General features: G+C 40.9%; 1 protein-coding gene across 1 annotated transcript in view; it reads left to right on the top strand.

Annotated features, from left to right (window-relative positions):
- Nucleotides 1-23,202: 23,202 nt before the first annotated feature.
- The window catches only part of galcb (galactosylceramidase b), a 53,526-nt gene continuing 49,972 nt past the window's right edge, over nt 23,203-26,756 (top strand). Inside the window, exons 1-2 of the mRNA XM_051919809.1 lie at nt 23,203-23,428; nt 24,093-24,161. Coding sequence (XP_051775769.1) covers nt 23,240-23,428; nt 24,093-24,161 — 258 coding nt within the window. The 5' untranslated portion in view covers nt 23,203-23,239. The remainder of the gene's footprint in view (nt 23,429-24,092; nt 24,162-26,756) is intronic.

Below are 26,756 nucleotides of genomic sequence, written 5' to 3'. Positions count from 1 at the left end.
TACTGTATGCTTATTTTTGAATATACAGAGGTGAGAAAGAGAAAAAGCTGTCTGACTCTTTGTTATGCTTTATGGTTGATTTGAAACATTAATTATGACAAATTACTTTCTAAATGATCGAATATGTCATTTAAATAACCCTGAAGACAATCCTAATGTTTACTGTACATAATAATGAAAATGTTTAATTTCCTTTTTCAAATAAGGCTTTCACCAGAAATCTCTGTTGGTTAACTAAGAAATTGTTCTTTTTGACCCACAGACAACAGACAGGAATTGGATCCGGTATGGAAATTTGTATTGTTGTCCACATATTGATTTGGCAAAAATTTACACTGGATGCTCTTCCTGACGTAACCCTCCCCATTTACAGTATCCGGGCTTGGGACCGGCACGAAGAAACACACTGGTTTGTGCATCCCCTGTGGGTGGGTTGAATTGGATCATCTTTTAAAAGTTGTATTTCTTGCTTGAAGCTGGATATTTTACTGCTGGGCGTGACTGCTTTCCCAAAACACTTTGTGTAGCGGAGTACCGGAAGCACGCTGAAGGCTGAGACCTACAAGGCTGCATTTATTGGACACCAGAGCTGGCAGTAGGGTGCATGCTGTACTGTTTAGCCACACCAGATGAAGCTGATCACTCTGTGGATTAAGAATGGGACTGGAAAGGCAGGCTCATTCGGGACCTGCATTTAAGTCACATTTTTTTTTAGCCAAAACTTTGGAATTCTGAATCTTACTTGTTTACCACAGAACTGTTAAAATGTGGCAGATTCCTATAATCACTCTCAGTTGTGGCAAACCCTTAACATCTCTCAGATCAGAGGCCGAATGTTTAAAATGACAACTACTGCTCAACAAAACAGCGGGCATATTGAAGGTCAAGTGTTCCTTGGGCATTCTTTTCAGTTTATTGATTTTTAAACTATTGGGACTCATGAATATTAATATATGTCTACCATGCAACAGAGTACCACTCAAGTAACCTTCATTATTATCAAGTATGTGAAAAACAAAAAGAAATTAGAATATAGTACTGGGCAAAATATGACTGTGATATAAATTAAATTTGGAGTTGACTGGAGCTCATGTATTATTAACAAGCTCTTGACCTCGAATGGAATTTAAGAAAGGTTCATATTTCCATTTTTATTGCAAAATTTTCACATGGAATGTTTTCAGGTGTTATTTTTGAACATAAAAATATAAATGTTAGTCGAGCTAATATCACTGGCTCTTAACATTAAAGGGGGGAATTAGAATAAGCAAATATAACTTGTTTTTATTATTTGTTTACCTCCAATGCTATTTGTCACACTGTGGTGTAGCGGGTCCACAGCTCATGTCAAAAAGGCCACTTTTTAAATAAATAGTCGACGCTCTCGCGGCTTAGAGAGGTGGCGTGGTATGTGCGGCCAGAGTGGTTCCCGGGTGATGCGTGATGCGGACGGTCCTCGCTAAAGTGCACAGGTGAGGAGTCGTCCGCATCCGTAATTAGTGCCGGGAGCTTCTAATTGCCACATCTGATCCACGTCCCCATAATAAATAGAAGCGCGAGGTGGCTAGGAGGGGACAAAAAAGTTAAGAGAGAGAGAATGGGAGGTTAAGGAAGAGGATGGCTGAAGAAGTGGGGAGTCGGTGCGAGCAAGCAACAGCAGGCTCGCATGAGCAAAGGCAGGCAGCTGGTAGGAGAGCCGCGGAGGAGTGTGGCCAACTCTCGGAGGGGGCAGATTGAAGCAGTCGCTCCAGCTGAGTAACTGGGAGTAGCTGGAGTGACTGGCAGTGGAGACGACTGGTCGTTTAAAGGAGCGGAAGTCGTGGAGGCTTTGGGCGTGTTGAGCCCCAGCGTGAGCGCCCTGGCCGCTGGGGAAGAAACCCAAGTCTCAGTCCGGCTGGAGCCCGACGTAGCCAGGGATCGGAAGGCTACCGGACAAGTATGGAAGGATCTGCATTTTGCTGGTAGGGCGACTCCTCTGTTGAAGGGCCCAGAAGGGAGAAGTAGGGGAGTAACCCGGGGTAAACAAGAAGGCACCGGATTTTTAAAGAGACTGTTTCCAGCCGTTATTTTAACCTCGGGTTTTAAAGCATTTTTTTTGTATTGGATTTTAACCTGTTTTATGGATTATTTATTTAATGACTTATTTTGATATACTGCACTTTATTTAATTTGGACACTTTGATTTTGTTGGTTTTAATAAAAGCACCTTGCACTTTTTGCACCATCCCCTTGCTTTGTTGTGCCTCACTGCCTAGCTCATTGGTGACATTACCGACGGTGTCGGTTCAAGAGCTCCCAGAAGTCAGATGGGAGCATGGAGCAAACCCACATCGTCCCACACACACGTGGGCACAGGAGACAGAGCTGGAGGTGGCAGAGTTAAAGATGCTAAGATTTGCATTGGGTGTGACGAGGATGGACAGGATTAGAAATGAGAACATTAGAGGGTCGGCTCAAGTTGGACAGTTGGGAGACAAAGTCAGAGAGGTGAGATTGCGCTGGTTTGGACATGTGCAGAGGAGAGATGCTGGGTATATTGGGAGAAGGATGCTAAGGATAGAGCTGCCAGGGAAGAGGAAAAGAGGAAGGCCTAAGAGAAGGTTTATGAATGTGGTGAGAGAGGACATGCAGGTGATGAGTATAACAGAACAAGATGCAGAGGACAGGAAGATATGGAAGAAGATGATCTGCTGTGGCAACCCCTAAAGGGAGCAGCAGAAAGAAGAAGAAGATGTATGGAGACAACCATGAGTGAATTTTGCTTAAAAGTGGATGGGAACAATTAGTCAGCTTACTGAGTGTCACATTTCTAAACCAATCCATCGGCTCATGAAGGAGGCACTCCAGGTGTGGGCAGTGATTTAAACAGCAAAGGGTAATAATGCTCTTGTTAACCTGGTCTGACAGAGATCAAGCCTCTAGTTACAATAAAATGTCTACATCCAAAAAAAAGTCTCCTAAAAAGACCCTATTAAACATATAAATATGTGCGGAAAGCACACTGAAAAACTAAAGTAAGTTAACATTACTGTGTAGTGCAGTATGTACATATAGTAGAACCACAATGCTTATCTAAACTCTGCTTCCTGTTACGGCAGTAGTGATGTAATAGTAAAAATGGCATAGACACACCATGCAGGCTCAGGGAGAAAGTGCAAATCCACATTGATGTTCACTGGGTCAGAGTCAAACCCACTCTCCCACAGGAGTGAAGCAGCATAAAATCCACTGCACCAACACACAGGTCGACCCAGAACATCGATCCATCTGTCCTGCTTCTGAAACCACTCAAGCCAAGTCATTGCTGCAGGATACCAAGGCATATCCCAGTAGCATCATGTGAAGGCCAAAAACCAACCCTGAATGAGGCTCCAGTTCATCACAGGTCCCATTCACTTAGCCGTAATCATGGGTGTCTGGCCATTTTAGAGCAATCACTAAATCTAAAGTGCATGTCACGTTAAACCATAGTACCCAGAAAAAAACATGAGACCATGGGAAGAATGAGAAAACTCGGCACAGACAGTGAAAGGGCTGAAGGTTAAACCCTGGTCCCTGAAGCTGTCAGGCAGCAGTGATAACTACGGCACCGCCAGGCTGCCTAACACAGAACACTCAACTGTTTGTTTTAGCATGTTGGAGTTATGCAGACAGTAAACTTTTAAAATATGCTTTTGTCCAAATGTATTCTTGTTTTGCTTGGAAAAATTGCCCTTCAAAATGATTAATGGCGTCATCCCAAATGAACCAAATGTTCTGTTAAGATAAAAAGAGATAAAAGGATATAGCAGCCTTCCATTGGGTTTCTTAATTCATCTCCATTTGTTTAAGGGGAACAAACTGTCCCTATAGATGATCCAAACACTCCTCATGAATGATTGGCGATGTTTCACCAGGCTACCAATATGTGAGTCTATATCATTAATAAAAATTAATATAACATAGGAGGAGTAATGGTCCTAACACAAATCCCCCAGAAGCCCCACTAATGAACTCACTCCTGGCTGAGCATTACTCCATTATCTGTCCTTTCTGTTTCCTGCCAATTAAACAGTGCTCAATCCACTTACATATGTCACCACAGATGCTATGGCTGCAGCTTGCCTATTAATCATTTGTGGAACGGCATCAAAGGCTTTTCGGAGGTCTAAGAAAATTATGTCACTAAATTCAATTTATTTTAGGGAGGAAAATGATTTTGCTTGGAAATGAAACAGTATCTGAGGAGCTTCTTCAAAATTACTAGGAAAATATGAAGAATCGGAAGAGTGGGGTGTTTATGTGGTGGCTGGAGGAGAATCAATATAAAGGCCAAAAGGAAAAAGATAAGCTATAACATTGGCAGAGAAAGGAAGGAAGTAAGGCAGGGGCAAGAATTGGAGTTAGGAAACTAGTACGAGTGTGTAAAGTCAAAATGACAATTGTGAACTGTAATTTGAGACATGTCCCAGTGTATTTAAAGTGCTGAGATAGTAGTGTCTCTCTGAAAAAGGGGCACACCACTAGGTATTTGGTCTTTTCGGTGATCCCATTCCTGTATAAAGCTACCTGCATCTGTTTACCATTTGTCTATAATACACAATTTACTCAAATTTAAGTGTTGTGGTAGGAAAACACATGGAGGCAAGAAAGGGCAGGAGAGACGGTGATTGTCTGGTTTATTATAAACTGTATGTACCCTCAAAACATCCATGATTGATGGATAAACCTATTTCAATTATATGTAATAATTCCACCTAAATAACTTTAACGATTCACATAAGACTGAACAAAAATATTCAAACTAGCCAGCTGCTAAATGTAATACCAATCAAAAATGATTGGTGTAAATTTCTTGGGTTTATATTTGATACCACCGCCTCTTTGGATGTCTTACTCGTTCTCTATAATAGACCAACCTGACTTTGACAATCTTTTCATAACCCCTGTTTTTTAAATTTTTTTTATAGACAATACTTATTCACATGAAATCTTTTCAGTGTTGATTACACCTTAGTATAATATTTTTGGCAAAGCGGTGAAGATTAAGTTTCCTACACCTCTAGATAGATATTACAAACACCACAGTAATCTTACAAAAAGAACAGAAATATGTAAAATGATGAATTGCAATATTCTTATAGATAGATAGATAGATAGATAGATAGATAGATAGATAGATAGATAGATAGATAGATAGATAGATAGATAGATAGATAGATAGATAGAAACAATATTAAATTAAAGAGTGATAACAATGCAGGTATACAGACAGTCAGCAAAATCTTTGAATAATGTTAACGTTTACCCCCGGGTGGAATTGAAGAGTCGCATAGTGTGGTGGAGGAACAATCTCCTCAGTCTCTCAGTGGAGCAGGACGGTGACAGCAGTCTGTCGCTGAAGCTGCTCCTCTGTCTGGAGATGATCCTGTTTAGTGGATGCGGTGGATTCTCCATGATTGACAGGAGTCTGCTCAGCGCCTGTCGCTCTGCCACAGATGTTAAACTGTCCAGCTCCATGCCTACAATAGACCCTGCCTTCTTCACCAGTTTGTCCAGGCGTGAGGCATCTCTCTTCTTTATGCTGCCTCCCCAGCACACCACTGCGTAGAAGAAGGCGCTCGCCACAACCGTCTGATAGAACATCTGCAGCATCTTATTGCAGATGTTGAAGGACGCCAGTCTTCTAAGGAAGTACAGTCAGCTCTGTCCTTTATATATGTCCTTTATAGCCCAAACATAAGAACACTATCCCCTTTCTACAATGTTATGTACATATAGACACATAAAGATAAAACAGCCATTATTAATTAAACAATAGCCTATCGTGAAAACAGTTCATAGAGGAGAAACAAATTACATGGGAAGAGAATCCAAGTATACGTAAGTGTTCAGCCTACCAGCAAAGACCATTCTCAGACTTGACTGCAACTGACAAAAGCGATACCCCTCTGCAGAACGACCAAAAAGACCTTATCTTTCGCCTTTCTCGCCATCTAAATGGTAACAGTATTGTCCAGCAACCTTTACTCCTCTGGTTATACTTATTTGAAGTGAAACTCCATGCTGTCTTTCTTTCATCCTCTCTCACCCATAATTTTCTTGTTATTACTATTAGTATTACTATTACTAGAACTTTTACTTAGTTCTTCACCAGTCAGCTTGGATAGGACCTTCTTAAGTCATTGTGCATAATTCCCTTAAAGATATAACATAATCAAGCCAAATATTGCAGTACTATATACACAGTCCTGCTGGAAATTAAACATAACAGCTTCGGAAAGAAAATCATATTAGCAAGATCATTACATCTGTTAATTTGAAGCCTTTCAGCAACAATTTTCTGTATAAAATAAGAAATACACGTAAAGCAATGATATAATGGTTAGGACCAGTGCTTCTCAGGTCCAGTCCTGCAGGGACACAGAGGCCCTTGGATTTTGTTCCAGCCCAGTTTGATATTTAGAAGCTAATTATTACTGCTGGAGCAGTTAAGGTTTAAGACACATCTGTGTCCTTCCTTTTTGTTAACTTGTTTGTTCTTAGTTCCTTCCAAATTAGTTCCAAATCTTACTTCCTTCACTTAATCTTAAACATCTCCATTCCCTGTTATTAACTACTTCTTGTATTTTTAGACAGTTACCAATTAACACTGAGATCCAAATGACAAAGGAGCCAGCAGTTCACCATCTAACTTGCTCCCATTGTAATAAGAAAACACAAACAAAAGGTAATGGGTTGGAGCACTGAATTCTGATCCCCATATATTGTGAAGTTGGGAAAAAAAGGATGTCTTTACAGACGGGAGTCCGCGACCAGACTGGGGAGAGATGGTGGTGGTGCCAGTAATGAAATCGATAAGGTGAAAGGGACAAGTTCAGGTGTCTCAAAACCAGAAGTGAAGTCATGCGTTGTCTGCCCGTGATTCTCCAGATCTTCAGAGGAAAGGAGAGGAGAGGCTTTAGGAGGCAGCGCCAACCTCGGCCCTTAAAGTTCTCGCCCAGACACGTGTATGTGACACCGTGTGAAATTAAACTGCAACAAAACTGAACTCCTGCAAAGTGCCACTAAAGCACTAAAACTCCTTCTCCGTCACTCTTGATGGTGATCTCATCACACCTTCTTCTGATGCAAGGAATCCTGGTGTCATTTTTTTTTTTTTTTTAATAATAATAATACATTTTATTTATTTGTAGGCACCTTTCTAAACACTCAAGGACACTGAACAATAGATAAAACACACATTATAAAAAAAACTAAAATACAAAATTTATAATCAGACAGAGCAATTGTAGTCAAAGAGAAAAAGCAGTCTTAAACAAATGGGTTTTAAGTTTAGATTTGAAAAGTGAAAATGATTCAATATTTCTAAAGTCAGATGGCAGTGAGTTCCAGAGCTGGGGAGCAAAGCAACTGAATGCCATGGTGATAAGACGGACGAAAGGGACAGTCAAGTGGATGGAGGAAGAGGATCTAAGGGTGCGGGAGGGAATGGCAACATGGAGGAGGTCAGACAGATATGGAGGGGCGAGGTTGTGGAGAGCCTTAAAAGTTAACAGAAGAATTTTGAATTGAATGCGGAACTTAACTGGAAGCCAGTGAAGCTGCTGCAAGACGGGAGTGATACAGTGAATAGAGGGGGTTCTGGTAATGATGCGGGCGGGCAGCTGAATTCTGGACCAGTTGAAGCTTATAAAGAGATTTGTGAGAAAGACCAAAGGAAAGGGAATTACAATAATCCAGATGAGAAGTGACAAGGCTATGAATGAGAATAGCAGTGGTGTGGGGCGTGAGGGAAGGTCGAATACGATTAATGTGACGCAAGTGGAAATATGCAGACCGGGAGATGTTATTGATGTGGGATTAAAAAGAGTACTGTCAAGGATGACACCTGTGGGGAAGAGGAGACAGAGGAATTATCAATAAAAAAGGAAAAATGATCAGTTTTGGATAATGTTGACTTTGTACCAATGAGGAGAACCTCATTTTTTTTTTAATGGGTTCTATCCGGAATCTTGGACGCTGGTATCTCTGAGATTAAATAGTCACAGTAGAAAGGATGTCAAAAACCACGTCCCCTGGAAACCCTGTTCACTTACAAAATGGCACCAGGATGATGTCCCCAAAGAAATAATAAAAAATGTTTTTTTATTGATTAGAAATCAAAAAAATGATGAGCCAAGATTGTTCAAAAAACAATAATACCACTAGATGTGTGGAGATTTTACATTCTTCCCATGTCTGGGAGGGTTTTTTCTCCAGGTGCTCACATACCAAAGACATGCAAATTAGGTGAAGTGTCAAGTGGCTTGTAACGAGTGAGTGAGAACGTGCAGGTATGTGATTTTGGTATGTGGTGGTAGGTTTCCCTCTGTACAGTTCTCCGCACTTCCAGGACAGATTCAGGCCCCTGGAACCTTGAACTGGACCAAGCAGGTTCAGAGAGTAAACAGATAGTTGAACGCTGTGGGTGAATAGGCACATGTCACTGCACAAAGAGCTGCTGGCATTTGGAGATGTATGCTGCAGCAGGTGGTTTTCAAACTGAGGAAAGTGGAGTAAAGATGAACAAGAATGAGGAAGTCGTTGTTGATAAGTTGGAGGAAAGAAGTGTTAACAAAATAAGATGCTCATATTAATTTTGAGCAGATCTTTGTATATGTCCCAATCCTAACCGGTTGCGATCATACATAATAAGCACAAATGTTTTATCAACATACATTAATTTAATAATGAAGTTTTGACATTTTTAACAAAATGCAACTTTTCTTGAAAAATTTTCAGCTTTATGACCGGGGCAAAAAAAAAAATCCATTCCATATCAAATGAGTTAAAACATCAAAAGAATACGAAACAGAGGCAAGAGGCATATTTTAGAACACCATTAAAGAATTCTTGTCAAATTCTGAAAAAGCTTTGCACCATTCCTCATTAGATTTTTTTAATAATTTTTCTTTAATATAAAATTTGTTTAGTCTTGGGGACTGGATTAGTATTTCTCCAATTAATCAAGGTAAGTCAAAAAATGAGCAAGTAACAAAGATTTACAAAACAGCACAGTAATACAAAATTCATCCAGACTAATATCTTAAACTTAAGATACTTAAGAAATTAAGAATGATGATGCCTGCAAAATGACCCAGGGATCAGGACTATCGTCTCACTTCCCTAGTGTCCATTGACTGTCTGGAGTTTGCATGTTCTACCTGTGACAAGGTGGGCTTCTTCTGCACAATGTACCTATATAATAAAGAGATGTGAATTAGGTTAGTAAGGTACTGTATCCCTACTGCAAGTTGGCATCCCATTTAAGGCTGATTCCTGTATTGCACCCAATGCTGCTGGCACTGAGATGGATGTTAGTGATGACCTTTACAGTGTAACAGTGTTTGACATGTGGGCTAGCTATGATACAATGATGCTAACTGCTCTGGCTAAAGATGCTCTGCAGGGGTAATGGTGTCAGTGCAGCATAACAATCACATTGCCAAAGACGGTTACACTATAGAGGCCATCGCTTGTGGGATTTTAAAAATTGCTTCTAAATAAATTCCTTGAAGGTATACTGTACATGTGCCAGCCTTTAGGATATCTCCAAGTGATTATTTCATATTAAATCTTCTGATTTCTTGCCTTCTAGATAGTGAGGAGAATGGATGTCAGATTTGATTTGAATAAAATGTATTTAGCACTGTATGTCGGACAGAGTTGTAATTTATACAGCCAATAAAGCTAATATTTAGTACAGCATATGGACAGCACTTGTAAATATCTTAGGGACTGAGGGGACGTTCAACACAAAAATTCCACTGAAACTTAAATTTATTTTTACACATGTGAATCATAAAAAATAATAAGCTGTTACACATAGACCAAGTTTTACTAAGATAGACATTTAACTTTTATTACATATTGCAAATGATAGAATTCGGAATTGAAAGAAACTATCCATAGTGAAATGTTTAAGTAGTAAATGCACATCAACATACTACGACAATATATTTAAGCTGCTATAAAGACTAGGCATTGCAAGTCATTAGAAATGCACTCATTAGCAACACACATCAAGAGCACTGTTTGCTACAAGGCACTTTCTTACTCCCAGACAAATCAAAAAATGTGACACTTGTCTCCAGGATCCGTTTGCTATAAACTCTATCGAGACACACATGATGTAATTGTCTCTCTTTCAATGTACAGCTTCCTTCAGTCTCTTTGGATGGCTGTGTGGAATTGTTGGTGATTTCTCCAAGCTGCCAGGAAGGTGTGTGTGTGTGTATGATGATGATGATTAACTGGTCTAACTGAATCTCTTATGACGCTGGAAGGACTTTTGCAAACTTGAGCTTCTTATTCAGACTTGAGGTATCCAGCTTTTTGCATCCCTGGCCTCCCCTTAAAGATTAGTCTTAATTAAATGACCAACTGTTATTTACAGAAGTGGGCAGAAAATATGCTTATGTTGTACTCCTGGATGGCAGTCTCATCAGAAGTCGTCGGTTGTGCCCCCCAATCTTTTTTCACCTCACATTTAAAACTCCATGGGGCACCAAACATCACAGGCCACCCATCCAGCCACTTAAGAATGGCCAGTCACCCTACCTCTGTATCTTCAAGGTGGCACTAAAGCATGCAGAAAAAGCTGAAGCAGAGACAACATGAACATGCATGCTGTGCAGAGGTAGAGCAATTGTAACTTATCTTATTGTGTGTGATGATGTACTGTATATAAATGTTGTGTAATACTGTTAGTGTATTGTAGTTGGAAATATGTGTAAACATGTACTCAGTGAAGAGCTCTACACAAAAAATGAAGCAGAACAGAACTGAATGCAGGGATTTTCAGCTGTGAGGTAGTAATACTAAGAAGTGTGCCATCACCCTGGCTTTCAGGGGCCATTATCCACCTTTAACTGGCCTGCTTTCCTTGTGTATTGGTTTTGGAGTCTGGTCTGCTAATGACTTGCATCCCATTCAATGCTTGTTAATTCCTGAGCTGACCCTCAAGCAAATGGTGTGACTTGTCATGTTCTTGTCTAAGAACATGTATGGTCAATCTTCAAGTCATTTGTTTTCCAGCTAGTGAAGTAAGCCTAGCTTCTAGATCTCTGCAGATATACATTTCCTGTGAAAAGGTCTGAAATAGCAACTACTAGCCAAATCGCGGCGTGTACACCACATAATCAGGCTGCTTTTTTAATGATTTTTAAGCACAGGGAAAAAATTAACATTTGAAAAATCCATAATTTAATAAACCACCAAGAAAAGTAACATTGTAACAATGCACGGTACGAACCAACATACAATTGTCCGTGACTGAAAACTGGAGGACTGCCGTCGCGCCTTCTCCTCCCAGAGCGAGGGACGGGAGTGGACGGTGCTCGGGCGGAACGGGAGGAGAGGGGAAGGACGCCCATTCCGCCCTCTCCATCATGGTAGTCTGCTGATTTCTCGTTCAGTATGCACTGCCTGTTCATATGCCCACCCCCAACTCGTCACCTGAGTCGTTTTCGTCTTTGCACAGTCCACACGCACCTGTGAGTCACGTAAACTTTTCATTGGTCTTTGTGGTTCTGGCTGCTTTTCAAGTCACCCGACCATGGTAGTAGCGGGGGGGAGGGGGTGTACAAAGGGTAGGGACGTAATCAGTGCGAGCGTATGACCCGCACTTACTGGAAATTATTCATTCGTGGGGAACAATCACAAGCCCCGATTTCCAAGACGAATGGGGTTCAAAGGCTTACCCACGCCACTCTGCGCCGGGTAGACACACGTTGATCCATTCAGTGTAGCGCGTGCAGTTACCTGATGCAGGAATCTGTATAACATTGAAAGAAGTTTTGTTTCCATGAAATACATTTGAAGCGGTGGCCATGGAAGGCAAATGAACAGTCAACGCGGCTTACAGCTGGATTGATGCCGTGTTTTGTGTCACCCGACCATGGTAGTAGAATGTGTACAAAGGGCAGGGACGTAATCAGTGTGCGCGTATGACCCGCACTTACTTTGAATTCCTCGTTCGTGGGGAACAAATGCAAGCCCCGGTTTCCAGCATGAATGGTGTTCAACGGCTTACCCACGCCTCTCTGCGCCGGGTAGACACACAGAGGTGCATTTGGACTCCTAGCACAAACGAAAGCGACTTACGGGGTGGTCGGTGAGTTGTTGCGTCTGGGCACATGAGCAGGCAGTGTGAATGCCTAGAGAGTAAGGGTGGACGCGGGCCAGGGAATAAGGAGTGTTGGTGGGTGGTGAAACGTTTTCCGTGTTCCTGCAGGACCATCTAAGAAGACGCATGTATGTAGCGTGTAAAATAGTTTGCGATGTTGCACGCGGTCGTGCGTCGTAACTGAAAAGTCAACGTGGCTCAGAGGTGCATGTGGACTGTAGTACAGACAAACAGAAATGACAGCATGTTTTCCGAGGCGTCACGTCCGAGTTGGTGGGCGTGGCTCTGCGAGTTGTCGTCGTATCCAATGGTCTTAGAGTTGGTGGGCATGGCTGTCTTGCGTGCTTTCCATGGGTGTCTACTTGTCGGCGGCTTAGTGAATTATATATATAGATTGTTGAGTCATACAGAAGAATGTTAATTGTGTTTAGATGAGAATCAAAATAACAGGTCCAGGTTATAAACAACTTACAGTAAAACATAATTGCGCAAACAGGGATTTAAATGACATTTTCCATTTCGTGTTTTTCTTTCACACTTTTTCAATTTATTATATTATCAGATTAGTGTGGCCGTGTTTTGTGTCGCTGCCTCACAGTTCTGGGATCCTGAGTTCAAATCATGGCCTGCTATCTGTCTTTGTTGCGTTTTTTGCGCATTGTTCGTGTGGCCACATGGAACTTCTCTTAGTACTTCAGTTTTCCTATTAATATAATGCATTAATCCAGTACTTGAAACTGGAGTTTGTGTATGAGTGTGCTCTCCAGTAGACTGGTGCCCAATTAAAGGCTAATTCCTATCTTGAGCCAATACCATTAGGATTGGCTCTGTCTTCCTGTTCACCTGTTTTAAAAACAATTGGTAAATTGAGAATTAAGAAACCTTTGATTTCTATAGACGGCAGGTATAAGAACTTTCTCCCTGTACTTTATGTTATGTAGGTCACGTAGGCTTAACTTTCTTCTTATCGATAATAATCTGCTCTGTACAGAAAGGCAAAGTCACTAGTCTCTTAGAGAATGTATAATGGCTACAGCTGCTTGTTTCATTGATTATGTTTCTCCTGAACATGATTCAGTGCCTAGAATCTGTTAATAATCAATTAGCAGATCACCCCAAGCCAACATATATCATAAGTTAATTATCACTGGGAACATTATTATAAAGCATAACTCAATCACCTTTTCAGGCATTTTGTCCATTTTTAGACTCAAATGATAAATTAGGAGTACCAAAAATAAAGATACTCATTACAGAATAACGAAAATGGAAATCTGACTTATTTCTTATGTATTATTGCATAAAAGTGTCTATCTCATGCATTGAAATAAAGTTCAAATCTTGGGCTGGAACATTGCCTGTATGGAGTCTGCATTTTCTCCCTTTAACAGGTTTGACCATCCTAACCCACTCTCACCTCGGAGTACTGCACCCTCCACCCATCCTTCTGCTGACACCAGCATAGGAGAGAGTTTACCCCAACCCACAATTACAGCAGCCCAGGTAAGCAGAGAGCTGAGAAGACTTTGTGCCAGCAAAGCAGCGGGTCCGGATGGAGTATTGCCACGACTGCTGAAGGACTGTGCGTTGGAGCTGGGGAGTCCTCTACAGCGCATCTTCAACCTGAGCCTGGAACAGGGCAGAGTCCTGAGGCTTTGGAAAACATCACCCCAGTCCCAAAGGTATCACGTCCAGGTGAGCTGAATGACTTCCAGCCTGTCACTCTGACATCACATGTGATGAAGACCATGGAGCGGCTCCCAACCCTGAGACGGCATTCCACCCTTTTTTCAGCTGAGGACCATGGTCTCGGATTTCATGGTGCTGATTCCCATCCCAGCTGCTTCACACTCAGCTGTGAACCGATCCAGAGAGAGCTGAAGATCACGGCCTGATGAAGGAAACAGGACAACAGACAGACCTCAGTATCATTTCTAGACAGAGGAGCAGAATGCTGGGCGTGAAAAAAAACAGCAGCAAGTTATCCCAAAATAACCAGGCAAGGGCCCTGCTAACCCTCTTGATAAGTATGGAAGAGAGTTTTATTTTGTTAAAAAAGCTGCCCTCATATCATATGAAGTAAAGAGGATAAAACATTCTTCTGTGATTAAGCAGGTCTTTCCTAAAGAAGGCTGGAACAGTACTTGCTGTTAAAAATTACAACGCTGCCATGTTCAGGCGGGTCCTTCCCTTAAAACTTACAACATCAGTTCAATATTATATCATTATTATATCATATATTGACCAGATGTCACACACGTTTAAAGTACAGCAGACCCCAACTAAAGCCAGCAGTGGGCTTGCTAATAGCAGTGAAACCGCTGTGTATAGTAGTAGTAGTAGTAGTAGTAGAGCTTTATTGTCATCCTAACAATATACTTACAGTACACAGTGGGACGAAATATCGTCCTCCAGAGTCAAAAGGTGCAGTACACAAGATATATATATATATATATATATATATATATATATATATATATATATATATATATATATATATAAAACTAAAAAACATATACAGTATTACGTAGTATTATTTATTCCAGAGAGTGTATGGAGTAAAGAGTCCAGTGTGGTGGAGGAGGGTAGCATGGTGTTGAGGAGCCGGACTGCTTGGGGAAAGAAACTATTGCACAATCTCGCAGACCTGCTCCTGATGCTGCAGAGTCGTCTTCCAGATGGAAGAGGAGTAAACAGTTGGTGGGAGGGGTGGTGGGGGTCAGCCATGATGCTAGTAGCTTTATGAAGGCAGCGTGAGGTGTAGATCTCCTGCAGACTGGGTAGAGAGCTTCCAATGATGCGCTCAGCAGTCCGCACAATTTTCTGAAGGGCTTTGCGGTCGGAGGCATGGCAGTTTCCATACCAGACTGTAATACAGCTGGTCAGGACGCTCTCTATGGTGCCTCTGTAGAAGGTGGTAAGTATGGGTTTAGGGAGGTGCACCTTCTTCAGTCGTCGCAGGAAGTAAAGATGCTGCTGGGCTCTTTTTGTGAGATAGTTGGTATTTTTGGTCCAGGACAGGTCCTCTGTGATATGAACACCTAGGAACTTGGTGCTCTTCACTCTCTCTACTGTGACGCCATCAATGTTGAGTGGGAGATGGACAGCCTTTGTCTTCCTGAAGTCAACAATCAACTCTTTTGTCTTTTCAACATTGAGAGACAGATTATTGTCTTTACACCAAAGTGCCAACCGTTCCACCTCTTCTCTGTACGCCGCATCATCGTCGTTCTCAATGAGTCCCACTACTGTAGTGTCATCGGCGAACTTGATAATGTGGTTTGTGTCAGAGTTGGAGGTGCAATCATGGGTCAACAGTGTGAAGAGTAGCAGGCTCAACACACAACCCTGGGGGGCACCTGTGCTCAGTGTGATGGTGTTAGATCTTTTATTTCCAATCTGTACTGTTTGAGGTCTTTCAGTGAGAAAGTCCAGAATCCAGTTGCAGGTGGAGGTGTTGCGTCCGAGCAGATCCAGCTTACTGATCAGCTGCCTGGGAATGATAGTATTGAATGATAGTATCTACTGTACATGAATTACTGTAGAACATTGTGTCTACATATTATCAACTATTTTGAATGGTTTAGTGCTAGCAGTATTGTCATTTCAAACAAATCTTCAGTGTTTGTGCAACACTTTATTGAATGTTGGGTACGTGCACAAGGTCCTTTTTCAAAGGCTATATAATTTTGTCCAGCCCGGTTTTTGAGTTTTGTGTGACATGATGTCAGATTTGGCTTTTTTTCTGTTTTTTGTGTTGTTCTAATGCACATAAAGGAAATAAACATGTGTATACCAAAACATTTGTAATTGCAACAATTTTCTGGGAGAAATTGTGCATTTTCAAGGAAAATTCCAGGGTTGCCGATAATTTCGGCCATGACTGTATATACACAAACAAAAGAAAATGGGAAATGGAGAATGGAAAATCATTGGCGCGTAGAAACGTGCGTAGGGAAAATGGCCACCAGTGTTTTTGTTCACCACCAGAGCGTGTGGTCATGAACAGATGCAAAATTTTGGCAAACTTTTTGATCATAACCCGATTTGTACGTGTTTGGAAACGTTCGTGACCAGAGGTTCTACTGTACTGTACATCTCCCACTTCATAAAATGTAGAGGATGAACAGAATATGAACATGGCTAATACTGAAGATAGAGATGAGGGAGGAAATGCTTCACCTCCCACAACTACCACTCAAACAAGATCACTGGTCCTTAAAAGAGGAAAGACTATTCAATATATAGACAAAGAGAGTGGAAAATCTTACACTGATGAAGTAGTCAATCACAATTAGAAACTTACCGAACTTGTCACAACGTTAGGTACAGTGGGGTCAGTTGACCTACCAAAAATCAAAATACTGCATTATTCCTACAGAAATGTTACGTGGCGAGCTGAACCAAAATGAAGAAAATGTACTAGTAATGGATGACATGTTATTGAATACAGCGAAGCAAAATTAACTCACTAATTACAAGATGAAGGATGTGTCTGAGGAGTCCAATGAAGTTAGGAAAAGCATCTCACTTCAAGTGGTGTTTGTACTTTCAAGGAGATTATCCACTGGAATAATCACCAAAACAGGTCTAGCAGCCAGAAGCTCAGTGGGGACTGTTTTGTGCATTAGATGCTGCCAGCAGAGTTACTTACACACCATTGCAAAGTTAATAATATTAAACACAGATTAACCTGGCATGGGTCACTAAATCTTTATCATGTGCCTGTGTTTTCATTGCATTTAAAGAAATATGCCCACCAATAATGATTTTTTTATGTTACTTACCCCATGCGATTTGTAGTAAAAGCTGAAATAACATTTTAAACTCATGTTTTCATGGAGAAAAGAGATAACGATGTTTTTGGTAGAAAAGGAGACTATGGTGACTAATACTAGACGACAGTAAATAATGTCAAAAATATTCATGAAAAAAATCTCTACAAACAAATAAATATATAAATTGCACTTTTGAAATCGAGACCCACCTCTCCTCTTTATTCATCAGTCAAAGGGGCATGTCTTCAGTTTAAAAGCACAATCCTCTTGGAACAGATTTCCTATTTGTGGACTATTTGTATTTTATATACTTATTTATTTAACAATATTTCAGCAAAAATGCATGCATTTTGCATGTTGTAAGCATGCAAGTGGATGAACTGACAGATGACATTGTGATCTGTAGCGATAGTAGGGACCAGGTTAAGAAGACCCTGGAGAGGTGGAGATATGGGAGGAGAGGAATGAAGGTCAGTAGGACCACCAAGACAGAATACATGTGTGTGAACGAGAGGGAGGTCAGTGGAATGGTGAGGATGAGGGAGTAGAGTTGACAAAGGTGGAGGAGTTTAAATACTTGGGATCAACAGTACAGAGTAATGGGGATTATGGAAGAGAAGTGAAGAAGAGAGTGCAGACAGGGTGGAGTAGGTGGAGAAGAGTGTCAGGAGTGATTGGTGACAGATGGGTATCAGCAAGGGTGAAAGGGAAGGTCTACAGGACGGTAGTGAGACCAGCTATGTTATATGGGTTGGAGATGGTGGCACTGACCAGAAAGCAGGAGACAGAGTTGGAGGTGGCAGAGTTAAAGATGCTAAGATTCGCACTGGGTGTGACAAGGATGGACAGGATTAGAAATGAGGACATTAGAGGGTCAGCTCAAGTTGGACGGTTGGGAGACAAAGGCAGAGAGGCGAGATTGCATTGGTTTGGACATGTGCAGAGGAGAGATGCTGGGTATATTGGGAGAAGTGCTGCCAGGGAAGAGGAAAAGAGGAAGGCCTAAGCGAATGTTTATGGATGTGGTGAGAGAGGACATGCAGGTGATGGGTGTAACAGAATAAGATGGAGAGGACAGAAAGATATGGAAGAAGTTGATCCATTGTGGCAACCCCTAACGGGAGCAGCCGAAAGAAGAAGAAGATGATCACTCCTGGACATATTTAAGAACATTTTATTAACCAGTCCCTGTGCCTTCATAGGGAACCATAGACATGTGATATTAGACAGATTTTGAAAAAAGAAATAAAATACAGTGATCCCTCGCTATATCGTGCTTCGCCTTTCGCGGCTTCACTCTATCGCGGATTTTATATGTAAGCATATTTAAATATATATCGCGGATTTTTTGCTGGTTCACGGATTTCTGAGGACAATGGGTCTTTTAATTTCTGGTACATACTTCCTCAGTTGGTTTGCCCAGTTGATTTCATACAAGGGACGCTATTGGCAGATGGTTGAGAAGCTACCCAACTTACTTTCTCTCTCTCTCTCTTGCGCTGACGTAGGGGGGTGTGAGCAGGGGGGCTGTTCGCACACCTAGACGATAGGGACGCTCGTCTAAAAATGCTGAAAGATTATCTTCACGTTGCTATCTTCTGTGTGCGGCTGCTTCCTGAAGCGACATGCTGCACGGTGCTTCGCATACTTAAAAGCTCAAAGGGCACGTATTGATTTGTGCTTCTTTGTTTTTCTCTCTCTCTCTCTCTCTCCCTGCTCCTGATGGAGGGGGTGTGAGCTGCCGCCTTCAACAGCTTTGTACCGGCGGTGCTTTGCATACTTAATAGCCAAACAGCCCTATCTCTCTCTGACACGCACTCCGTTGAAGAGGAAGATATGTTTGCATTCTTTTAATTGTGAGAAAGAACTGTCATCTCTGTCTTGTCATGGAGCACAGTTTAAACTTTTGAAAAAGAGACAAATGTTTGTTTGCAGTGTTTGAATAACGTTCCTGTCTCTCTACAACCTCCTGTGTTTCTGCGCAAATCTGTGACCCAAGCATGACAATATAAAAATAACCATATAAACATATGGTTTCTACTTCGTGGATTTTCTTATTTCGCGGGTGGCTCTGGAACGCAACCCCCGCGATGGAGGAGGGATTACTGTATTAGCACATGAAGTGTAGGTTTATTAAATGAAGATAAGACATCTACTTTACGGTGTTTTCACAGCGTTTGCTTTGTGCTGAATTGGGCGATCAGCTACTTTGTTTCAATCACCAGTTAGTTTATTAGTGTGTTTCACATATCAAACTTTCAAGCACTGTGGGTGTTTTGGGGAGTTCAGTGGACAGAAACAATGGTGGTGACAAGTTGCCCCAACTAGTGATGAGTGGCTAGTATGTGCTGGCATTCCATCATGCAAAAGAGCAGCTTTAGTGCCAGGGGTAGGTGTGTTTATAAAAACAGAAAGCCTGCAATGTCATAAACAGAATTTCATCTAGTGTGGCAAAGGCAAGTAGTCTTTTTAAGGGCAAGCGAGCCCCCTAAACCATAGACGTAGAATTACTAGATGCCTCATGACCAGCAGCATCGTACGTCAACGTCGCCACCATATTGCGAGTGGCACTGCTGTGGAGTGAAGTAATGGATAAAGATGCCTCACGCATGTGCTGCTTGGGATTGTACAAACTGCTGTACACTCCAAACCAGATCATAGGGATTACATTTCATAGGTAAAGCTGAACAATTGTTTTGGTTATATTTGGCCATTAGAAAATCCCATTTTATAATCTTAACTTTAGCTATACCAGGCTAAGCTAGCAAAGCTATGCATTTGTCTGCTCAAGTGAGCCTCTAAACAACATTTTGGCTAAATGTATTTAGTCATTAACTATGTAGATTGTTTTAGCTGTTAACATTTCTCAAACTTTGAAAGTTTCCCAAAGAAATCCACCTCCGGAAGCAGTGAGAGGTAGCTCTTAGACGAGATTTTGAGAAAGCTGTCCTGTGATGTGTGCTGTGCTAGTTTGGTAACAGATGCTGTACCGGCATCACATGATCAAAGCTACCACTCGCTCACATTAAAAAAACAAAGGAGGTTTGATGATACCTTCTGAGGGTCCAGTCAAGGTGGTCAAAGTAGCTGAGCGTGTTATCCGACAGTCGACATTAGGACAAGCTGTCAGTGTATCTTTGATCAATCAGTTTGTTCGGGCTGAGATCGGTTCAGATGATATGTTTTTTCTCAAGGAGCACATTGAGGAAACACAGTTTGAAATTGACAACCATCATCTTATGCTCATGTCTTTAGGTGTGTCTGTCTTCCACAAACATAAGGCTGCACCATATTGCCAGACTGAACACTCTCAAATTACAGAGTGGCAACGCACGGAAAAAGCTATGGAAGACAGTTCTGTTTCAAGGATTTTAGATCCTATCCTGTATATATTTAAGTAACCACATTGTGTGTGTGTGTGAGTGAGAGATTGAGAGAGGAATGAGTGAAATGCTTTCAGAAATTATTAAGCCAATTTGTATACAATAAAATTGTTTCTTTTTGTCATTGAGTGGATCATTTCACTGTTAAAAGAAAGACAAACAAAGATAACTGGCAGTAACAGTGCAAAATTCACAATTGGTATGCCAGTTTGAAAAGATAAGTTTTGAGGGTAGTTTTAAAATGTATTATTGAATTGAGCTGACATATATGAGAGGGAAGAGGAGTCCAGAGTTGAGGAGCACTATGAGAGACGCTTGAGCTCCTATAGAACAGAGTCTGACGTGTGGTACAGAAAGTCGAGCTGCAGATGAGAATCTGAGTGAGCGAGAGGAGTGTCAGTCTGGAGGAGATCAGTGAGGTTGTGGAGAGCTTTAAATGTTAAGAGCGGTATTTAGTATTGTAATCGGTAGTTAACAGGGAGCCAGTGAAGTTGAGAGAGAAACAGCATGATATGTTCAGTGGATTGAGAACAGCAGGTTATTATCCTGGCAGTAGAATTTTGAAGAAGTTGTAAGCGATGGATAAGTTTTTGTGGGATGCCAGATAGAATAGCATTACAGTAAACTATACGTGAGGTGACTCGGGCATTAACCAAATCTTCAGTACTGTGTTGCATAAGAAAAGGACAAATAATAATGCATTACATTTATATAGCGCTGTTCTCAGTACTCAAAGCACTATCCACACAGGGAGGAACTTGGAAGCGAACCCACAATCTTCTTATTATCATTATTTATATATATATATATATATATATATATATATATATATATATATATATATATATATATATATATATATACAGTGGTGTGAAAAACTATTTGCCCCCTTCCTGATTTCTTATTCTTTTGCATGTTTGTCACACAAAATGTTTCTGATCATCAAACATATTTAACCATTAGTCAAATATAACAGAAGTAAACACAAAATGCAGTTTTTAAATGATGGTTTTTATTATTTAGGGAGAAAAAAAATCCAAACCTACATGGCCCTGTGTGAAAAAGTAATTGCCCCCTTGTTAAAAAATAACCTAACTGTGGTGTATCACACCTGAGTTCAATTTCCATAGCCACCCCCAGGCCTGATTACTGCCACACCTGTTTCAATCAAGAAATCACTTAAATAGGAGCTGCCTGACACAGAGAAGTAGACCAAAAGCACCTCAAAAGCTAGACATCATGCCAAGATCCAAAGAAATTCAGGAACAAATGAGAACAGCAGTAATTGAGATCTATCAGTCTGGTAAAGGTTATAAAGCCATTTCTAAAGCTTTGGGACTCCAGCGAACCACAGTGAGAGCCATTATCCACAAATGGTAAAAACATGGAACAGTGGTGAACCTTCCCAGGAGTGGGCGGCCGACCAAAATTACCCCAAGAGTGCAGAGACGACTCATCCGAGAGGTCACAAAAGACCCCAGGACAACGTCTAAAGAACTGCAGGCCTCACTTGCCTCAATTAAGGTCAGTGTTCACGACTCCACCATAAGAAAGAGACTGGGCAAAAACGGCCTGCATGGCAGATTTCCAAGACGCAAACCACTGTTAAGCAAAAAGAACATTAGGGCTCATCTCAATTTTGCTAAGAAACATCTCAATGATTGCCAAGACTTTTGGGAAAATACCTTGTGGACTGATGAGTCAAAAGTTGAACTTTTTGGAAGGCAAATGTCCCGTTACATCTGGCGTAAAAGGAACACAGCATTTCAGAAAAAGAACATCATACCATCAGTAAAATATGGTGGTGGTAGTGTGATGGTCTGGGGTTGTTTTGCTGCTTCAGGACCTGGAAGGCTTGCTGTGATAGATGGAACCATGAATTCTACTGTCTACCAAAAAATCCTGAAGGAGAATGTCCGGCCATCTGTTCGTCAATTCAAGCTGAAGCGATCTTGGGTGCTGCAACAGGACAATGACCCAAAACACACCAGCAAATCCACCTCTGAATGGCTGAAGAAAAACAAAATGAAGACTTTGGAGTGGCCTAGTCAAAGTCCTGACCTGAATCCAATTGAGATGCTATGGCATGACCTTAAAAAGGCGGTTCATGCTAGAAAACCCTCAAATAAAGCTGAATTACAACAATTTTGCAAAGATGAGTGGGCCAAAATTCCTCCAGAGCGCTGTAAAAGACTCATTGCAAGTTATCGCAAACGCTTGATTGCAGTTATTGCTGCTAAGGGCGGACCAACCAGTTATTAGGTTCAGAGGGCAATTACTTTTTCACACAGGGCCATGTAGGTTTGGATTTTTTTTTCTCCCTAAATAATAAAAACCACCATTTACAAACTGCATTTTGTGTTTACTTGTGTTATATTTGACTAATGGTTAAATGTGTTTGATGATCAGAAACATTTTGTGTGACAAACATGCAAAAGAATAAGAAATCAGGAAGGGGGCAAATAGTTTTTCACACCACTGTATATATATATATATATAAATAATATATTTATATTTATATTATATATAAATATGATATATTATATTATATATTTATATTTATATGTGAATTTCCCCTTGGGATTAATAAAGTATCTATCTATCTATCTATCTATCTATCTATCTATTTAATAATTTTCATTATTAGTGTATAAATGGATATAAATAATTGCATCTAAACGATTCGCCAAAATCTGTTGTATATAAACGATACTGTTTTAAACCCGGTTTCCACGTCTACCTGTATCACTTTAAATGGCACTTTTGCCACTCGCAATATGGCGGACGCGCTGACGTACCGTATCGACTCGGCAACACAGTGAATGCGGCAGCGTCTACCTATATATGTCTATGGAGTGGAGCGCACAACAACTTCCTGCTTTGGAGCGTGTGACTAGATCATATGACAGGCAGTGAGCGGTGCTGTGAACATGGCTGGTTCAGGAATCTCTGTGCTTACCTGGAACTTCAGGGCATCTCATCAGGATCGCCTCATCGTCTGTTTGTTATTTTATCTTCGGTTAACCTTGGTCCATAGCCAGCATGGATCTTACGTGCTGGATGACCAAAAAGGACTGGGTAGACAGTTCGATGGAATCGGTGGTTTGAGCGGTGGCGGGGTGAGTGGCAGTATGTTCTGCATTCATCTTATCGAATTAGACTTTAATTGTTAAATTCGCGGAGCAAAAAGGCGAGCGAAAATGTACTTGATGTTTCCAACTAACTTTAGTGATAGACTAGGTGCCAATGATACGCATTGTGCTCAAGTAACTACTATTGTTGTGCTGGTATACGGTACCTCCAATTTCGTTTATGTATGGAATAGATATCATTGTTACACCTGGTTAAAAAAAAGGTTTAAACGTTATTGTGGTTATTACCGTGAAAGTAGCTATTTCAAAAGGTACCCTGGAAGAAATGAAAGGGGGAATCCCATGTGTGTAAAGTTACCTGTGTAACTCCTTCCCTTTATTTGATTACAGGAAGTGGCTTACATTATTCTTCTTGAAGTGTTTTGTACAATACATATTGGTGATAAGATTGCGATGATTACGCAATTTTAAAGACCGAAGGCAAGTCTACAAGGCTGCTTATGTAAATGAACGAGTATCTGCCTAGTCAGCGCGTTAGTTAAACGGTATTTATTTATGGTTCACTTTATTCTGAACATTTGTACATATTTTGGAGCAGCATTGTATCCTAATATGTCATTATTTTAAACCTTCATATTTCGGAGCAAGGTGTTTCCATTTACAAACGATTTAATTTCTTTTTTTCCTACAGGCGACTTCCCGTCTTTTGGTAAACTATCCCGAACCATACCGTGGACAGATACTGGACTACCTCTTTAAGGTGTTTTACTTTTCTTATGTTATATTGCTTGTCCTGCCGTCCTAAAGAATACATCATAGTGATGATTAAAATAATGTTATATCATGATAGATAATCACATCATGCAGAATTGTCTACGCATTTGAATCAACTAAATAAAGTTAGTCATTATGAGCAAGTTATTTTTGGAGAAAGCGTGAATTCATTAGATAGACACTTTACTAATCCCAAGGGGAAATTCACATACTCCAGCAGCAGCATACTGATACAAAAACAATATTAAATTAAAGAGTAATAAAAATGCAGGTAAAAACGGACAATAACTTTGTATAATGTTAACGTTTACCCCAAAGTGGAATTGAAGAGTCGCATAGTTTGGGGGAGGAATGATCTCCACAGTCTGTCAGTGGAGCAGGACGGTGACAGCAGTCTGTCGCTGAAGCTGCTCCTCTGTCTGGAGATGACACTGTTTAGTGGATTCTCCATAATTGATAGGAACCTGCTGAGCGCCTGTCGCTCCGCCACAGATGTCAAACTGTCCAGCTCCGTGCCTACAATAGAGCCTGCCTTCCTCACCAGTTTGTCCAGGCGTGAGGCGTCCTTCTTTTTAATGCTGCCTCCCCAGCACACCACCGTGTAGATGAGGGCGCTTGCCACAACCATCTGATAGAACATCTACAGCATCTTATTGCAGATGTTGAAGGTGCCAGTCTTTTAAGGAAGTATAGCCGGCTCTGTCCTCTCTTGCACAGAGCATCAGTATTGGCAGTCCAGTCCAGTTTATCACCCAGCTGCACTCCCAGATATTTATAGGTCTGCACCCTCTGCACACAGTCCCCTCTGATGATCAGGTCCATGAGGGGCCTGGTCCTCCTAAAATCCACCACCAGCTCCTTGGTTTTGCTGGTGATAAGGTGTAGGTGGTTTGAGTCGCACCATTTAACAAAGTCCTTGATTAGGTCCCTATACTCCTCCTCCTGCCCACTCCTGATTCAGCCCACGATAGCAGTGTCGTCAGTGAACTTTTGCATGTGGCAGGACTCCGAGTTGTATTGGAAGTCCGATGGCTGAACAGGACCGGAGAAAGTACAGTCCCCTGCGGAGCTCCTGTGTTGCTGACCACAATGTCAGACCTGCAGTTCCCGAGACGCACATACTGAGGTCTGTCTGTAAGATAGTCCACAATCCATGCCACTAGGTATGAATCTACTCCCATCTCTGTCAGCTTGTCCCTAAGGATTAGACACATTATTAGACACAGAGCTAGGTGTTATCTTTACCTGCCTATCCAGTTTATACTTACTTTCTGTCTGGTGAACATCTTAGGTCTGTCAGGACTACCTGTAACACTTGAATAGTAAGTGAAACCCGTGAGAGCATGAACTTAACATCTCTAACTTGGTGTCTTTTACATTGATTTGTATATGTCAAAGTGAACTTGGTTGCATGGGAGCTTCTGGAGAATGATCATTACTGTTGTCTTTATGTTGTGTATCAGTATTTATTTATTTTTTTTCTGTTATGGGTTTTATCAAATTAAGTTTGGAAGAACTAGTTCCGTTACGGTAATAATGTAAAATGGTAATAATAAAACGATCGATAACACTATTTTTCTTAAAGCTCCAGAAGACCAAATTCAAACCTCCAGCCCAGTTACTGTCTGCATGGAGTTTACACATTTGCACCTTGTCTGTGTGTCTGTTTTGTTTTTTACCTTCTTTCCTATTTTAGTTTTCATGGCACATGCCAAAGAGGTGCATGTTCGGTTGATTGTCAACTCAAAGTTGGCCCACTATATTTGGTTTTAGTTTACCATGCAATATAACAGAATCCTTTTTTTTTTTTAATTAATTTTATTGTAATCATTCCGTACATATAGATCAATTTTTACGAAAAATAGGATTGAAAGCAAATCAAACCCCACCCCTGAGAAGGAGAGCATGGCCAAAGGAGTAATACTTAAGGCTTGTAAACATGCCTACATTATTGAGTTTAATAGGGCAAAAAAAGATAAATGGAGAAGGAAAAGAAATGCGGAAATAATTATTTCTTCTTATTCTAAAATGTTATTGATTAAGTCCTGGCAGGTTTTGAAAAAATTCTGTACAGATCCCCTAACTGAGAATTTGATTTTTTCCAATTTCAAATAATATAAAATATCGGTTTCCCACTGACTTGTTAGAGGAGAGTTAGGATTCTTCCAATTTAATAAAATCAGTCTGCATGCCAAAAGTGTAGTGAATGCAATCACCGTTTGTTTGTTCTTCTCCACTTCAAGTCCATCTGGAAGAACACCGAACACAGCTATTAGTGGGTTAGGAGGGATTGTGACATCAATTGTGGAAACATTTTGGACAGTTTTAAGCGAGACAGATGAGCTCGATATATAATTTTGAGTCAAATAATTCTATGCTTTGTGCATATGGAGCTCGAGTGAATTCTCTGCATTGCTACCTTCCACTCCTTTTCTGATATATTACTTAAGAGATCTTTTTCCCATTGTCCTTTTGGATCTTTGAAAGGAAGGGACTCTTAATAAAATTTTATATATTGCAGAAATGGTGTCTTAAGTCCTCGAGATTGAGCAGTATTTTTTCCAGCATGGTGGAGGGTACG

This window comes from Erpetoichthys calabaricus, chromosome 16 (genome assembly GCF_900747795.2).
Source record: "Erpetoichthys calabaricus chromosome 16, fErpCal1.3, whole genome shotgun sequence".
Lineage (NCBI taxonomy): Eukaryota > Metazoa > Chordata > Cladistia > Polypteriformes > Polypteridae > Erpetoichthys > Erpetoichthys calabaricus.
Note: the sequence above shows the minus strand (reverse complement) of the source record. Positions and strands in the feature narration are given on the sequence as shown.